Source organism: Hyposmocoma kahamanoa, unplaced genomic scaffold (genome assembly GCF_003589595.1).
Source record: "Hyposmocoma kahamanoa isolate Upper Pololo Valley unplaced genomic scaffold, ASM358959v1 102, whole genome shotgun sequence".
NCBI classification, from domain to species: domain Eukaryota; kingdom Metazoa; phylum Arthropoda; class Insecta; order Lepidoptera; family Cosmopterigidae; genus Hyposmocoma; species Hyposmocoma kahamanoa.
In genome coordinates, this window is record NW_020653337.1 from 18,527,690 (window position 1) to 18,546,787 (window position 19,098).

The window sequence follows — 19,098 nt, forward strand, 5'->3', positions numbered from 1 at the left end:
TACCGACCACGGATGTAAATGGAAGAAAAAAGACTTGGGGGTTTTATTTTGGGGCATTATAATTAAGTTAGCCATCATGCAATCATTCTATTTACGAGCAAGTGTGATAAAAGGTTTTTATTATACCCGTTTTGGAAATTCGTGGAGTTATCTCGTATTCTCCTCACATACGACACCTGTACTACGCACGCAAAGTTCTGTGTAATTTAAAGTGCGTAATTGATAACATACGCACCTTTAGAATGAAAGTGACCCAACAAATAATTTCAACTTTTTGGGAATAATCGAAATAACTTCGGAAGTTTTCAACAACTTCACATTATTTAATTTATTAATTTAGTATTAGTTATTTAATTTAGTACTTGAAGGCCTTGTTAGTCCTACAAAATAATGATGAAACGTTCAGCTTTATATCCTAAAAATAGAGTCTGATTTATTTTCATATTCAACAATTTAAAAATATAATTTACAAAAGTAGTCGCTATAAGGTCATTTTTTTACTGAACTTTTTTGTTGTTATTTGACCAAACAAGATTTAAATATCTTTCGTTTTCACCAGCTAAGCAAGATGTTATGACTTTATCAAGATTAAGCCGTTTTAATTGTGAAAACGAGTCCTGTAAGTAATAAAGTAAGTCGCGTTTGTGAAACTTGACTTTCGGAACGTAACGGCTCACTTGCTAATCCGTCACTTTTTCAACTACGGTGGCGGCGTGATGTCTTTACAGATACAGATTCAACAGTAAATGTGGCGTTTGCGTACAACGCGGGAGTGGAATTCTAAACAGATTAAGTGCCATTCGAATCATCAATGAATGATGAATTCGAATGAACAATGATTTTTATTTTTAAAGTGTAAACCGTTTTACGGTATAAACACAATTCTTTAATTTTTTGAATTAGGTCACTTTCGCTATAATTATTAAATACAAAGTTGGAATACAAAGAAAAATTCTATCGACGGCTTACAACGGTTACACGAGGCGATTTTTGACATCGAATACTGGAAAAAAACGTGCAGTGCAATGCCGTGTGAAGGGGTTAGGGCGCGTTTATTCGGCACGAATTTCATCGCGCTCGCGAGAGCAATGAAATTCCGCGTCCACGTGTGCACGTGTTCAGAGACCGAATTGTCATGGCGAAATACGCTCTGTTTACTTAGCTTTTACGTTTTAACTTAAATGAGAGGCTTGCTTGTCTTTTAGATTTGATTCAGTAGAATTTAAATGTTGTTGCCTAGTTAACAGAATAAATTCACCATAAATATACGTGAAAGCGTGGTAACTGGCCGGATACCGCGCGGCAGCCGCATTAAAACACACATAGAATAATTTCGTCGACTCGGTTAACTCGACCTGTTACCTCAGTTGGAAGAGCCCGATCCCGTGGTCGCAGGTTCGAGCTCTGTCGATTCGATGTAATTTTTCATCGTGTTCGATCTTTGTATTTTAGAATTATAGGTCACTTGCATTCTAAAAGTGCGTTATAATAAATTGATGAAAAACTGAAATTATTATTTACGTAAATCGTAAAAGCAAATGTTGGATTTAATGTCCAAAATAAGTTTTAATAAGTTATAGTGAGGATTTCATTAATACCATGTAAAAATATAAAAAACACAGTTGCGAAGTGTCACAAAATACAAAATAGTACAAGTATGGAAAATTCACTCCCATGACGTTGGAAAAGCCAAGAGGCTCGATTCGAAGAAAGTCTATTAAGCTAAATTATTAAAAGTTACTTACATGCAAATTGTTAGGTTCAAATGTTTCAAATCGGTACCGAAAGGAGGTGAAGCGAGCCGCACGCGATTCTTAAACTTTTTTCAATTAATCCATAGTTAAAGAATAATTGCTAAAGTACTGGTAGGTAAATTCGATGTCTGAATAGGACGTTCTGGAGTAGCACGTAGTCGTGCGTGTACGTACTAGCAAAGTTGATTAGGTACCCAATTTAAGGCTTATGAAATGCAAACAAAACATATGTGCCGTGTTTTTATAACCGTGGTAGTCTTAACAGTGTCACATTGCATCAAATCCTAATAGGTTAAAATCTTTCTGCTAATTGTGATTATCCAGAGAATGATAATGACTTAATTTCGTTTTGTTTAGAAATAGAAAGAACTGTAAAGAAAGAGGCAGTGATAGAAAACCTTCTTCATTAGACAAAAAAATACAGTAAGTAAAGGTAATCGTGACAATTAATGACAAAAAACATTTACATATGACATGATAATATGTTATTATTTTATAAAAAGTTTCTGTTTAATGTTTAGTGTCACTGTTTATTTAAGCTTTTTGTTGTGCAAGTCTTTGAAATAGATTTAGATAAAAAAAATCTTCTAATCTTTTGTAAATATTACGTAAAAAAAAAGTGAAATTACATAAATGTAGTAAATATGTTTGAGAATTTTGTGTATTTTTATTAGGTACTTATAAATTGCTTTGCTTACAAAATTACTAAATGAATGGCGCCTGATAAAAGAGCCAACATTTCCGCTGACTAACCACTTAAAAGAAGAAGCTATAGGCTTCTTTATGCAGTGCCAGCTTAATTTAATCTGCAGCGAATCGGAACGTAAGTTATTCAGTCATGATGTTCACATGACCGAGTTGTTCTTCATCTACCTTTTTTTGTTATGATACCGAGTGACTAGTAATAACATCAGCACCTAATACCCTTCAAAACCGGAATACAGTAACGTTCACATGACCGTTTAGCGGTAACTATTAATTAATATAAATTATAAAAAATATGTTCTAATTACTATTACTTATTAGTTTTTTTTTATTACTCTAGGCATAGGCCTTGTCAGTCGTAGAAAATAATGACAAAACATTAAGTTTTATATGCTCAAAAATTTTTTAATTGACATTTTTTAAATTGAAATTATTTCCGATTGTTTTAAAATTTAACGATTTAAAAATATAATTCACAAAAACTAACTACTACTTACTCATGTGTCAGTCCGAAATTAACAACCTTAAAACACTGCTTTTTAAAGTCGTTTTACGGTATAAACTTATTTTTTTAAATTAGGTTAGTTATTCTAAACGTGTGATATATAGTAAGATAATACTTATATAGTGAGAAATATTATAAGGTGACACAATGTCAAAAAGGCTCTCGAAGCTCTTCAAAATCGGAATGCAGGAATAGGTAAGGTGGTCGTAATTCCCTGGACGAACTCCTACACGAGAAGCTCTACTGCTAATAATATTTACTATACTGCTTCTAACTTCTTCTATACTTAGCTGTTTGGCCGAGGTTTTGATTAATTAAATCATAGGCCCTAATCACATCATTTAATGTAAAATAGGAATAGGTAAAGAACTGAAAAATGAAGAAAGGTAAAGTAAAGGCCCAAGAGGGTCTGCATTTATACATTTTTTTTATGATTCTAAATGATGGGACGAACAAGTCGTGCGCCTGTTGGTATACTACACACCTATCCATAACAGATGCAGTGCCACTCAAGCTTTAAGTCACAAAGATCTGAGGGGCACTGCCATTGCGCCCATCCCCCTGAGACATAAGTTGAATGTAATTGTCCATGTGCCTGTAATTTCACCATTTACGCTTTACAAGTAGTTAGGTTACATGATTTTCAATGGTATAACTGATCAGAATTTGAAATGAAGTCGAGCACGTCCGCTTTCTTCGGGAATTTAGTACAGAGTGGCGACGGAACGAAGAAAAGTAAGAGCGACGAAGAAAAAGAATTAAAGTACGATTCGAAATTTGAATGTAGGTGGCCAGGAATCAGACACAAGGGTGATAAAAGGTGGGATGACGTGAGAAAGGTCGCATCGTCACAATTGTATCACTGACCTGTAAGCTAGGATGAACGTCGAGCTGCAGCAAGGTCCGGACGACGCCCAGGTGGCCCTTGTTGACGGCGATGTGCAGCGGCGTCTGGCGGCGGCGGTTGCGCGCGTTGAGGTCTGCGCCGGCGGCGGCCAGCGCCCGCAGCGCCGCCGGCTCGTCACCGAAGGCCGCGTGGTGCGCCGCGCGGTCTCCGTCGCGGTCCTCCGCGTCCGCCTCCGCCCCCGCCTCCACTAAGGTGCGGATCACTTCCACGTGTCCATTTTGAGCAGCCGCCTGTACAAATAACATGTTCCTCTATTATTTATTCATACAAACTAATATAACGCACCCCTCATGGAAGAATTGTATAAGTATACGTCAAAAATGTTTATTGCTTCATTAGATACAGAAAAATACAACCCACATCCCCTCTCATTCTTGTAACTCTATCGACTAATATTGTAGATAGAGTCACAAAAATTGGAGAGGATGTGGGTTATATTTGTCAGTATCTAATGGAGCAATAAACATTTCTGACGAACTCCATTTATGCCATTCTTCCATGAAGGATACAATATATTTGTTATAATAAAATACACTTATCACACCCCTCATGGAGGAATAGCATAAGTGGAATTACGTCAAACATGTTTCTTGCTCCATTAGATACAGAAAAATATAAACCACATCCTCTCCAATTGGAGAGAATATCAGGTAAAAATTGTGTCAGACTACGTTCTTCAATTTCTTGGGTGATTTTATCTTCACCTACTAAATTTTCAATTTGGTATTGAATGTTGGTAAATTTTTCTTCGAATGTTTCCAAAACTTTTAGGCAGAAGTTGTGTTCGAACTCGTCTAAGGAGTACACTCAGTACTTAGATGATTTTGTAATCTTGATAATTGTGCACGTATAGTTGTCCGTGTTATCTTTATTTTCCTTAGCTCATCCGTCATCGTCGCCAATAATATATATCCGTTATATTAAAATACCTAATATAGTTATATCCAGCCATATATATCACAAACTGTTAAATAGACCATAGTTTCCCAAAGTGATCCCTACCGCCCCACAGTGGGCAATAAAGAGTCCCAGGGGGGCCAAGGGGGGGTAGGGCCCTCGGAAGCAATTGGGTGGCGTTGATGCTGTCTAGGGGGTGCAACATTTGAAAAAAAAACCTGAATTATCTATATAAACTATACTACATATATATAATTTTTCTCCTTGTGATTTTTAGGGTCGTATTCTAGAACTCTACTCAATGCTCAAGTCAGGAATGCAATTGAAACACAAGCACTGGAAATACGACCCTAATGGCAGAGACTTGAGTATGATTTCGAGTGCTTTAAACCATACTCAAATCCCGACTTGAGCATTGAGTAGAGTTCTAGAATACGACCCTTAGTGTTAAGTTAATATAAAAAGTACGCGTTTTTAATTATTTTTTGCGTTGAAATTTTTTATCTTGCCTAAGTGAGGTAAGGTGAGCCGAAAACTTTGGGAACCTATGATAAAGACGAATTCCTGAATTAGCAAAAGCGTTAAAACAATTATCATGATTTCAAGTATAATATTTTTTTGAGTTCGTGTGCAAGTTTTGGTACACACCAGCGAATAAGAATCAATTCATTGAATTAAACTTTCACGATTTTCAAAAATAATTGTCTTAAAAAAATCTGGACTTAATATAAATAATATATTTAATTTACGTCGAAGTTTTGGACGTTGCATCACGTCCGTCCAATTAAGTACCAAGTTGTAAGAATCAAGTTCTCCGCAATTTGGAAATCGCTATCTCGAAGTAATTTATAATGTATACAGTTATACTCATATACCATCGAGTATATAACCAGAAACAGAGACGAAATAAGGGTCATCCACCCAGGGTAACTCATCAGGCAAATGGGCCTTATATCACTTTTTAAATGTCAACTCTCGTTTGCGCTGAAATCACAAATTAGAAAGCTGAAATAGTACAGCGCCAACAACTGACCTGTGTGTACATCCCGGTATATTCCAAAAATATTCTGTATTTATTGTAATAAAGATTTCGCGCCCCCGATATCGCGTAGTGAGCTCCTAACTCCTGCACCTATACTCTCCTGACAATCCTGGTGTCCCGAATGGGACATCACCAAAGGTGCGGGCTCCGTGGTGGATGGGAAGTCAGAAGAGTGAATTTAAAAAAAAACATAATAACATGGACACTAACGATCTTTCTTTGTCAAAATTTAGTAACCCAAAACCGGCGGTACTGGAGGGAAAACCCAAAAGTGCACCACCAACACATAAAAACACACAGCGCCCTACGGTGAGTGGTAGGCCAAAGAGGAAACCCCAAGGTCAGCCGAGCACCAATGTTGGTGCTAGCACCACACCAGCGGTAGTGGCCCAAACCCTAGGTTCTGCGGCCCTCGCTCACACATCGGGTTCTGCATTGCAGAACCCCTCAAACACGGCCCTTGAGGCAGGGTGGACCCTGGTGAGTCGCCAGCCCAAATCCAAGGCCACGGCACCCATCCGTAAGGAAGGGACAAGTGACCACGGCGAGCGTCCACCTCCAGCCCCTAGTGGGAGCAGGGGACGCCCTGTCCGAAAAAACAAGAAAGGCCGAGAACGCGAGCGTCGCAACGCAAACAACCCCCTGCCGAAGGAGGGAGAGGCGAGGCCCCCAGTGGGTGGCGCGAGTGGCCCAGGGACTGCATCAGCACGGTCAAATGGGTCGGTCGCGCACCCCCCTGGAAGGGCCCCCTCCCAGAAGGGGACCTCTGCATGCAGAGGTCCTCGACCATTGTCAAACGCCTTGACGAGGCAATATCTCCTAGAGGCGAGCACAAGCGGCAAAAGGTTGAGAGGCCCGCCCAGCATCGAACCTACGCCGAGGCCACCAGGCCAGAACTCACGGCGGTGATCACATCAGCCAAAACCGGCTACACACGGAACCCCGATGCCGACATGGTTCAGGTGGCCCTATGTCAGCGCCTCGCGCAAGGAGCGGAGGAGTGCAACATGATCGTAAATGACCTCATCATTAAACTAAACAAAGAACATTTCTATACAGTAGGATATGCTGATGACATAACTATGGTAACAGGAAATTATGCCAATATACTCTGCGACATTACACAAGCTGCTCTCCGAATTGTGGAAAGATGGCGAGAAGAGTAAAGAATTATTCAATTCGAACACTCTCCGACAGTATGTCAGTACTTCAAGCACTGAACAGCTATGACATAAACTCAGAGCTCATTTACGAATGCCATCAAGTACTCATGGAGATATGTATACAAAACCATGTAACTCTACAGTGGATTAAAGACACAGCGGCTTACGTAGCAATGACGCAGCAGATGAATTACCCAGAAAAGGGTCGGAGACGGACGCTGTAGGACCAGAACCCATAGTGTCCCTCCCCTATCAATAGTCCAGAACAGCTATACACAAAGGTACAAAATCTTCACATAATAATACATGGGCCACCCTTACGGTTTGTAGACAGGCGAGGAAAGCACTCCCAACGCTCAATGCCAGTCTATCTCGAATGTTAATTAAACTTAAAAGGCAAGAGCTTCGCACTCTAACTGCCGCCCTATCGGGTTACGGTCCATACAATAAACACCTATTTAATTTAGGTATCACAGACAGCCTTCTATGCAGAGCGTGCATGGAGGGGGAGGAAACGGCTGCGCACATCCTACTCGCCGGAGCAATGTAGTATACAATACTCCAGTGTGGCCAACTACAGCGCGAAGTACCTTGGAGTGCCAAGGTCGTTCCCCGAAGTCTTCAGCAAACCGAGAAGGCTGCTGAGATTCCTGGAAGAGCTTGGGTGGCACGAGTACGAGGACTCTGCACCCACCACACGAAAAATAGGCGCCTTGTCGTCGAGTTGCGGATACCAGTCCATTGCACCAATTACCAAGTACTTGTAATAAAGATAATATCTCTAACAATGGGGGGTGTTCCATTCGGTGGTGTGGGAAAAACAGCAAAACATCTAATTACAAAACCAACGGAATCACATTTCATCGGTAATTAAATATTAAATATGTAATTTTTAAATTTTCGTCCGTTATAACAAAGCTTAAGTTAAACTGGTCGATTTGAAGTGAAACAATTGACGACACCCGTCCATTGTTTCGAATTTGGACTGGCCAATCGGAGCACAGTTGTCACCGTAATAATCTGGCAGAACATTTTCAAACAAATAAAATGGCATTTCGTCTCTATTTCTGGTTATATACTCGATGTCATAGACTAAGACCGAATGTACTGGAAATAAGATCAACCTACACTCTTTCGAAGGTATTTATGAAATTCACAACTTGTTCTGTATAGGCTGAGTAAATAACAAATACATGTATTTTAATACTAATGCATTAGAAAAAGATATACATTGTGTATTAAGGGCAGTAAATAAGAAATTGCTAAGGAGATTTTGTGAGAAGCCTGAAGTTAGAGGCTGAGGGTGTTAATGACTCGAGGTTTGTATTTTTAACGCCTGTGCTACATACAATGTTTTTCGTTACATTGACGAGGAAATAGGCACAATTTTGCAAATGGCGGGTTTTTTAACCGATTGCCAGCTATTCTTCTATAAATAATTACAACTCGAACTGAAATGTTATAAACGGCACAGATGCATGCAGCCATAATGTGTTAGATATAAAATAAATAATTTCCAAATTCTAAAAATACTGCAGAATTTGAATTCACAAAATAAATTTAGTAAAATAAATTAAATTGCAAATGTTCAGTTTTTTTATATATTTCAAGTTTACGTGAAATATACGTTCACATTTTACGTGCATAAAAACTTTTTGCTTAATCGTGACTTAAAAAATCTATAGGGCGACAATGTAATGAAAAAGCCCGTAGGCAGAATTAAAAAAAAAAAAAAAAAGAATTCGGGACATTACGGTCGACTTTGCCTGCATGTCATGACACTGTTTACGAGCAAGTGTGATGAAAAAAATTATTTTCATTAGTGTGACCTGATCATATAATTCTTAAGTACCTGCAGTGCAGTGTGCCCTCCGAAGACACCGTTGACATCAGCCTGCGCGCCATCTGTCCGTGCTAAGACATCCCCACATCGCGCCGCGTCGCCATTCGCGGCCGCTTTTACCAGCTCTTCATTCGCGTCGCCAGCCACGTGAGACTCAAATAGCTTCTTCAAAAGGGCAGATAAGCGTTCTCCTGGAAGAAAATATGAACACAAACCTGCTCTTCACTCCTTATCATCTTGTTTTCTAAAAATTCAAAGCTATTACGGCGCGCATTAAGTCCAAAAGCATGAAATGCGCGAAAGGCAACAAATGAGCTTAAAATCTTATTTCACTGAGTTACAAGAAGCAAAGCACAAAACTAGCACAATGCCCAAAAGCAATAACTTTGAGTTTTTAAAATTTAATTGCATACCTGAAGAATTCCCCGGAATGCTCCCATCTGATGAAGCTACTTTAGTGACCGCGTTGGGATTGTAAGTCCACGAAGTGTTGCACACTTCCACTTTAAGGTCATTGTCGTGATAAATTTGCTGTACACGACCGATTTTTCCAAGCGTCTGTAACAATAAATAGAGGCGGTAATCATTTTTTTCTACCTCAGGTTACCGACGATTATAAGTAACTGGCAAACAGAAACTAAATCTGTAATCTTATTGAAAACCACCTTTGCCATTGTCTTCTCTAACGACGTTAGAATATAGACACCCGCCTTGGATGTTCATTGTTGCATTATTGCATAGACTTCGTACTTTATAAGACACCTTGTTAATAAAGTCTGCAGATATTGTGGAGTACAAACGGGTAAAAGTCATTCATCATATCAGCTACCCTGAGAGTCGAGCGGTTGAGGTCCCGGTCCCGGTCCCAATTCACAACGTGAATTTTAATTCATATGGTGAGGAGTATCGATTCAACATCTGTCGACCTACATGAAGGAGGAGTTTTACCGGTCACCCAATTTGCGTTACACGTCGCAGTCCATACGAGTAAATAAATAGTGTTTTATTATATTATTATATATATTATCTTATGTCTAATATTATTATGTCTATAAGGTATGTATTTATGGGTCTTTGTAACCTGAGAATAAAATAAAAAAAAATAAAAAAAATTCATGTCTTGACGTGACTATACGCGCTTTAACCATCTTCATTGGGCGATGGGAACTGATACACTTTACACTAAAGTAGCTAAAGTAGTGCTTGTTCTCTGACGATATCAAAATTGCCTTTAGGGAATTCTCCATTTAGCATAAATACTTGGAAAGTTTCGTATAAGTCTGGTTTTCAATTACGTAAAATGCTCACCAGTACAGATTTGATTCCACTTGTGGAAAGACCGATTGAACGAATTAATGAGTTTTTAATTAGACAGATTTTAGCAAGGCCCTCGATAAGGTCAGTCACAATATTTTGCAAAAGAAAAACTGCATGTCTCCGTTTTTATTCGGTTAACGTTAAGCTGGTTAAGATCTTACCAAAGGGAGTTAACGTTTGAGATTCGGTCTCGATCCCAAATGTGATCCTTGAGGCACGCTTCAACAATTTCTAAATAAAAATAAGCTCGACGCTCATTCTCTGTGCACTCATTAAGACCCATTTATTAATTAGGGTTCTTGTTATAAATATTGAAACAGTTGTTACGACAATTAAATTTTTATTGAATTGATATTCAACTATTTTTTTGTGCAATTACTCCACTAGTTTGTATAAGATCGAAAACTTAGAAAAAATTCCTTCGATCCGGCCGGATTCAAACCGACGTCTCCTAGCAAACCGTGCCAGACGCTATGCTAACTAAGCCACGGAACGAACCAACGGACCTCACGAATTTTTCTATGTCGTCGGATCTTTGGTTTTCAACGACTTTTTAGCCGTAGCGCCATCTATGACAAATCTAGCAAAGCATTTCGTCACCTCGCCTACCACAACCTCTTAAAACAATATTACTTTTAACCTTACATTGACTTTTCGTACCATGACGCACTTAAAGTAAGCTTATTATAATGTTAAAACTATGATGTTTTATTGGCAGCTTTGTGACTGTTCATTCACTCAGTTCGTACTATGACGCGACTTTAACATTAAAGTAATATTGTTATTATGTCAAATTTAGCTATCTTAAAATAGTTACTCGGACGCAGTGGAAATAATATTATTTTCGAATTTATTGTCTAAATATTGATTTGTAATGATTAAAAGTTAAGTGGAACTTATTTATTTACATATATCTTTTCAATATTTTGTTTATTTTCTATTTAATAGTACACTGGAAATCATTTCTCGTTAAATCAAAATACGCGATGTTTATTTCGTAAAATTATGACAGCGACATATATATGCTCCTTGGCGACATTAACAGTTGACACTAGACTATAATTCCGAATTCATAACGTGACAATCAAGACTCAGCTTGTTTTATTTATTTTATCTTCATGAAAATGCCGAAAAATAATTGAAAAGAACGTAATTTGACTAGATTTTACTATTAAATACTTTTCTTTCTTTAACAGTTAAAATTCTCTGAATGTAAATAACATTAAGTACTTAAACATTATACTATGATAAGATGATTCGGAACATCGAAAAAGAAAGAGATGGCATTATATAGTTCATATAGCGTTATTTCTTTCTTATTTTTAGTAACGAATAGACAATATTGGAAAATCATTCGTTCTTTCAATCAAAAGTGATTGTGTTGAAGTGAGTGTTAAAGAACAATAATACATTGCTTGGTTGACAGGTTTGTTATGGCACGAATATGCGTAATATTATAATAAGCTTATTTTAAGCTTACATTATTTTTGGAAAGGTTATGGTAGGCCCCCTGGCAAGAGTTGTTACAACTATGTGAAATAGGTAAGGTGGCAGTATATTTTTTAATTTTTTATTTATTTAGTCATATTACAATCATTATTTATTATATACTTGGCACTCTCAAAACTAACAAGGTTTATTTGAGTGTTGCAAATTCCCTGGACGAACGCTTTCACAAGAAGTTCTATTGCTTGCAATACAAATCAATGTCCAAAAAGACACGACAACATTGAAAACATTATAAAAACAAAAATAGGTAAATGTTACTTACGGGTGCCATGGCCTCTGCCCACTCTCCGTGGCCGCGCTGTAGCGCTTTCACCCTCTCCTGGTCGGAGCAGACCTGTACGAGGTCACCGACCGCGAAGCCGCCACTCGCAGCAGCGCCCAACGACGTCGAAGCGCTTAGATTGCCGCTGCATACCTATTCAATTATTATGTACTGTTAACGTACTAGGTAGCGACAATCAAACACCAGTTCCGGATCAAGACTAATTGTTAATAAAAATACAATTAATCCGTGTCGTAATGTTGATGGGAAAATGAGCGCTGAAAATCAATATCGGTGTTACGGCAAAACCTACGAATTTGGGGGATTTTTATTCCACAAATCCCCACTGTAGCAAGTAGTAGTAGAATGGGGATTTGTGGAATAAAATTTTAGGTTCCTGACCAGTGGGGATTTTTAGAATATCCCTGTATTTTATTCAGTTTATCCACATGCGTAAACATAACCAAATTTATACGAACTGCCTACACGTGTGTTGCACTGTCTTTAATATGAATATGGTCCTAATATGTTAGGGTTAAAGTAAGAAATTGCAGTTTTCTACAGATCTGATTCTTTGAAATGAAATAAAGTTTTAATAAAGTAAGATTCAGAAAATAAACTTTTTTGAAATGAAAAAGGCTTCCAATGACATTCGTGTAATTTTTTAATACGAGTCCCCAATAAAGAGCTAACAACTCAAAACATTAACGACGTACATATATCAAGCCGCAAGTTGCTGAGGTTAGCAGGAAGGTGTTTGGTGCGCATTTCTCTCTGAGAAGGCTTAAAAACTTTTTGCCGACTAAAACCAAAATTACTCTGGCCCAGAGCATTCTCCACCCGATACTGGACTATGCAGATGTTTGCTACCCAGATTTGTCAGTAACTCTGCTCAATAAATTGGAACGGCTCCAAAATATGTGTGTTAGGTTCATCTTCGGACTACGTAAATTTGACCATGTCTCCCAATTTCGCGCACAAATTAAATGGCTGCCCATCCATCGGCGTAGAGATCTTCATATTCTTTCACTTCTCTATTCAATTCTGTTCTATCCCTTTACGCCTTCTTATCTTAAAGATCGCTTTACTTTCCACTCTTCTACACTCTGTCGTCCCCTTCGCTCCTCTGATACTCTCTTACTTAACTTGCCCTCTCATACCTCTAACTTTTATTCCAACTCTTTTACCATTTCTGCGATCAGATTGTGGAATTCTCTCCCTGAATCGATTCGACGATCCCCTTCTCTTGATTCCTTCAAACAACGTGTCAAGGATCACTTCCTCAACTCCTAAACTTCGTCTGTTCTCTACTATCCTTTCATTTATTTCCTACATTTGTACTTCATTTTTCTTTTTCTATTAAAAGTATATAAGCATTTAATATTATTGTGTATTTATTGTTATGTATGTATTAATAATATTATTGTTATTTGTATGTATATGTATATTAATCTATGATATGTATATATTTTTATTATTACTTATTATGTAGTGTACTTATGATGATATTCTTTGGTTGCACCCCTTTTGCATATCCGAAATGTCTATCCTAAGGTTGCCTGGAAGAAATTGCTACATAGCAATAAGGCCGCCTGTTGCACATTGACTTACTACTACTATTATACTTAAGCTTTTGTATTGTATTTTAATTGTAATTTTATGTGCAATAAAGAATATTTCATTCATTCATTCATTCATTCAAGCAGATTTTAACTATTTCTCATATGATTAATAGACGTTGTTTATAGAAACATGTTTATTGTTCAATCTCCAGAATTTAAATGACAAAATAAAATTTAAAAAAGTAAACTTAATTTCTAACGAAGCAATATTACAATGTTACAGTTAAACTATAAATATAGTTTATCTGTATTTCATAATGAAGGCGATGTGCGGTTTTGGGTTATCCGATTCCATACTGCAAATTATTACCAGGCAAATAAGCCTCGTGGAAGACAAGAGCTTAAGGTGAATAATGACGAGTTGCGAGCTATCGTTGAAACCGACCTATCGCAAACTACTAACGAATTATCAGCATTATTTGATGTAACTATACTTATATTATTTTTTTACCAAATTGTTAATATTAAAAACTTGAAAAATAGATATTACACATATTGTCTGGACTACAAAGGTCAACGTGAGCTGAAGCATACACTGCCCTAATAAATAAAAAAAGAAAAATTAACACAGTAGTTCAAGGTTGTTGCAAATATCATCTGCATCCGCATGAATTTAAATATCCACATCCGCATCAGCTTCTGCATTATGTTGATATTCATTGCGGATATTCGCGTTGTAATATTATAAACCTATAAACCATTCAGAAATAGACTGGGAGCTCAATAATCAGCTCAAGCTTCATTCATACATTTGTGAAAATTTCAGAATGATCCAGCTAGACAGGCTGATTGATTTTATGCAGGTGCATTTTTGTTTAATAACAAAATTAAAGATCACAATATCATTAATAAAATCAAAATCATTAAAAAGCTTTTTCATGAAGATTCGCCAAAGCTCTGTACATTATTCACGAATTTTTTAAACATAAAATCAGCGTTCGCATCAGCATCTGCTGATGTTAATGATTGATGAATGATGATGTTAGTGATTCGTATCCATTAAAGTGTAAGTAACTTGCATCATGCGCAGACCACTCCGCTAGCGAAGCTAAGATAACTTAGCATAGCTCACGTAGCCGGGGCATTTAACCGAGCTAACTAAAGTAACCCAACGATCTCGCTAGCTATGTAAAATACGTCACCCTTCTGGCGCCCTTCGCCCCCACACGTATCCATAGTCACTATTTACTAGTATTTTCTTAGCTTAGCTTTGCATGCAACTACGTCAGCTAAGCCAAGTTGTCTAGCTTCGTTCGCGGTGTGGCCTGCGCTTCAGCAAAAACCCTGCAGTGGTTAAACCCCTGCCTTTGCAGTGCCAAAAAAGTAGTGGTTAAACCCCTGCCTTAACAGTGTCTAAAAAAGTAGTAGAAACAGGAACTCACCTTACTTGGCCCCTGTCAATTATAATTTTTTTCGCAATTATATACTGTACACCAATTCATACAATCTACAATAATTTTGCTCCCGTAAAAGTAGAAAATGAGTTCCAAGTCTTTATGGGTTTTCGTTCCCACCTACTGTACCACAAAGGAATACATGAATTTCCAAAAAAAAAGGCAGAAGTGTATTGACATAATCATAATCGGATATTTTAATTGAATAAATGTCTAAAACATTTTTTTTAATTGTCTGATATAGAACGGCAATTTCATATTGGATCCCTATTATTGGTGTCTTTTTAAGGTCGTTTTTGGTTCATGAAATGAAACAAATTTTACTAAAGGGTTCAACCGACCGACCCCATAGAATCGCTAAAATGTGTTCTCTCTTTATTTACGATTGCATTGCATTTCGGATATTAATTATAAGAATAATAATGGTAATAATTCCAACCCGCATTGGGTCGGCGCACATTGGGCCCAAATTGATAATTCTTGGACACAGGAATAACTTCTGGAGCATCGAGCTAATTTTTTTTTTATATGACAGATAATAACATTCCTAACAACTTTTAATCTTGTATAATTTCTTGAAAAGTTGATAGTTTCGGAAAAAAAGTAATATTTTTTCTAAAATAGTCATTTAGTTATTTATTCTTATCAATGTTTGTTATATTGTCTTGTTTAATATGTAACTGTTTGTGTTCTTCTTGTAAATAAATAAATAAATAAAATATTATTTTTTTAATATTAATTTTTTAATCTAAAATTTTGTGTGTGGTTTATTTACAGTATAGGTCCAATCATTCTCTATCAAGAAAAAAATAATCCATCAGCAGGTACTTGCGGTTTTACGAGTAAAAAGGTGGCAAATTTATAGATTTGTTATTTATTTTTTAACACAATATACTAATTTCTACTTAACTTTCGAGTTATTGTTCACACTCTCTAAATTACATTAAAATTAATTTTTCTTTAGTCGAAGCTCATGAATTTTGTTACAAAAGTACATAAAAAAGTTAACAATTTTGCCGTACCTTTACTTACTTGAATAAAAGTTGTTGGGAATGTTAATTATTGTCTATCACATAGCAAAAAATTTGCACGATACTCCACAAGTAATCCTATGTCCAAGAATTATCAATTTGGGCCCGTCGTGCGGCGTGGGAACTAAAGCACACACATTTTGAGAGGAGGCCTGTGCCCAACTGTGGGACTATTATATAACTATTATTTAATTATACATTTAATATAATATTTCATATCAAGTGGCTTATCAGCTTGTTTGGCTCCTAGTTTACATTAAGTTAAAAATTAAAGCTGTTTGTGTCTTGTACTGAACATGCCACATAAAAAGAACATCAGGTAATAAATTAGGACCCTTTATAGTAAAAACTATTCTTTCGGAAAATGTCTATCGAAATTAATATCAAATAATAATACTAATGACCTCTCATATACTTCAACAGTGCCTACTGGTAAGAGAGGAAGTAGACGCTCAGAATAGGCTCAAACTTAATTCCTCAAATGTCAACTATTAAAACCTGAATAATAGTCATTTAAATAAAAAAAAAGGATTACTCAAGGACCGACTACCCAAATCATGATAAATATGGCAAGCCTACCTTTGTTAACACAGCAGGGTTGAAAGTCCATCTATTGCCACTGGGATATGTGACAACAATATCATGGTCCTCATCTATGCCGACGACTGTGCCAGTAGTGCCCAAGCATTCAAACATCCCATCTGTCCACCCTCCATGGCCATGTTGTAGGGATTGCACTATCTCAAGATCTAGATCCACATTTACCTAGAAATCGAAGAATAATAAAAATATTTTATCGCCCCAAAAAGTCTTACACTAATTACAGTACACTTTTGTGTTAAAGGCTTGTGTTTATTACAGCCACAGTCAAAATAGAAATTCTCTAAGCTTTAGCCAGAAACTACAGAAGGAAGCTACAAATTGCTGAAGTATATCTTTATTTGTATTATTAAATCACGTATATTATTTAACAATAAGTTTAACAATATAGGCCGAAAAGATATTTATTGACGCAGTACTGGCGGTGACAATAGACATATGTGCTGCTCTTCAAGAATAGTGGCGCAAACCAAAATAATTTATATTAGACTAATAACACCTAGCTTTTGGTGTATGATTCGTCGGCTTTGCACGTTATATTAGTTCAGTTGCTGCTAAGCCATTTCCCTGATGAATAAGGTGGATATTGAGATAGGCCACAAATCTAGAAAACTATCGAAAGGGTCTCTCTCTTCGCCAACTATCATATCTGACATTGGTGTCATAACTGAGTAAACCATACGGTCTGCCTCAGTTTCAAAAAAGATTCAAAAAGCTTTATTTGTCATGTCAAAGTCCGTAATATTTAGTACGTCAAAATACAAAATTTCTTATAAGACTAAGTTCTATTACATACTCGTACTTAAATTCAAGGATTTACATACAAACAAAAATTAAATATTAATTTAATACTTAATCATAATAGTATTTTTTCATGACATAAATTGAATACTACATTATTTGTCATTAAATCTCATAAAATAATGAGCATTTTATTTTTTTATTAAAGCATACATTCTAAATTAGTCGTTGTACTTTACCTTACAATTTTAAATAGGAATACAGATACAACGAGTTTGACTTGTATTACTGCTTATGATTAGAATCCTAACAAAAAATATTGCACTGAAAAATTGGCCTAACGCTACAATTAATCTAGTAATATTGTGCAATATTTGACCTATCAGTAGAATAAATTTCTTCAATCCGCAATATGACGAGAAAACTTTTAATAACAAGCAGGCCAAGTAATGTTATAAGATTTATTCATGAAGTTACATTGATCAACGTGATATAGAATTCAGCCTATACAAACGTTTTCAGTGCGAAAAAGAATTTCCACTCTTTGTGTGAAAATATGAACGAAATATGCACGTATATAGTGTGAATAAATGTCACAAAATAAGCGTATGATGAATAGATATTATATTAATGATTTGGTCTGAGTTTCTACATACACATTGAATGAAAAATGATACACGTGGCATCTGACGGCGCTTGGCATCACTACACCAACTACTCCACTCCAGCTTGAATATTTTTACTCATATACAGGGTGTAAATTTGAGACAGGGCAGCAAGGCCAGCCACCTTAAACGTTGTAGTTACAGGAAAACGATTCTAGAAGACTATCCATGAATTTTGAAGATATTTTGATTGGCATTCACAGATTTTGAAAAAATGGTACAGTTAGCAAGACAAAAGGCAATTTTTACAAAACTTTCTTTTTACGCCATTCGATTCGGTCTCTGTTAAGAATCAATAGTCTCTATGGGACCAACTGAGGTAAGAGTACTCGAAATGTCAGAAATCACTAAAAGCTTTTTACCATACATTTTGTAGGGACATATTTAGTAATTAGTTATTCTAGGTTAAGAAAACGAACAATAAGGAAACTAACAAATTGACAACGTATTATGTATTTCAAAATAAAAACAATAACAAAAAGCAAAATAACATAAAAAATGTATGATAGTAAGTGCTCGAATTGATTGCCGCCTTGGCCGATGTATCGATTCGCTATCTTCCGCAAAGAACAAGTAGCGGCTGAAATTTTACTCGGATTGATTCCATTGAAAATTGCTGCAAGTGCGTCTTTCAATTGTTGAACACTGTTGTATTTTTTTATAAATTTAATTTAAGTAATACATAATATGTTGTCAATTTGTTAGTTTCCTTAACTGTCTAGAATAACTGATTACTAAATATATACAATATGTATGGTAAAAAGTTTTTTGCAATTTCTGACATTTCGATCTGACATTATGACCTCAGTTGGTCGCATAGAGACTATTGGTCCTTAACAGAGACCGGATCGTATGGCATAAAAAAAAAGTTTTGTAAAAATTGCCTTTTATCTTGCTGACTGTACCATTTTTTCAAAATCTGTGAATGCCAATCAAAATATCTTCGAAATTCATGGATAGTCTTCTAGAACCGTTTTCCTGTAACTACAACGACTAAGGTGACGGGCCTTACTGCCCCGTCTCAAATTTACACCTTGTATACGGTCGTCCGTTAGATACAAGATGCATTTAAATTTTTGTATAAATTGAGAAAAAGCCAAAAATAAATCGCTGAATAAGTTTAAATAAACCTCTTCATTGA

At 36.4% G+C, this 19,098-nt stretch overlaps 1 protein-coding gene across 1 annotated transcript in view; it reads right to left on the minus strand.

Moving 5' to 3' along the window:
- Positions 1-19,098, minus strand: part of LOC113232088 (E3 ubiquitin-protein ligase MIB1) — a 154,203-nt gene that overhangs the window by 129,517 nt on the left and 5,588 nt on the right. The window contains exons 6-10 of the mRNA XM_026466719.1: positions 16,531-16,716; positions 11,905-12,057; positions 9,230-9,374; positions 8,826-9,007; positions 3,832-4,101 (exon numbers count right to left, since the gene is read on the minus strand). Of these exons, the coding sequence (XP_026322504.1) occupies positions 3,832-4,101; positions 8,826-9,007; positions 9,230-9,374; positions 11,905-12,057; positions 16,531-16,716 (936 nt within the window). The remainder of the gene's footprint in view (positions 1-3,831; positions 4,102-8,825; positions 9,008-9,229; positions 9,375-11,904; positions 12,058-16,530; positions 16,717-19,098) is intronic.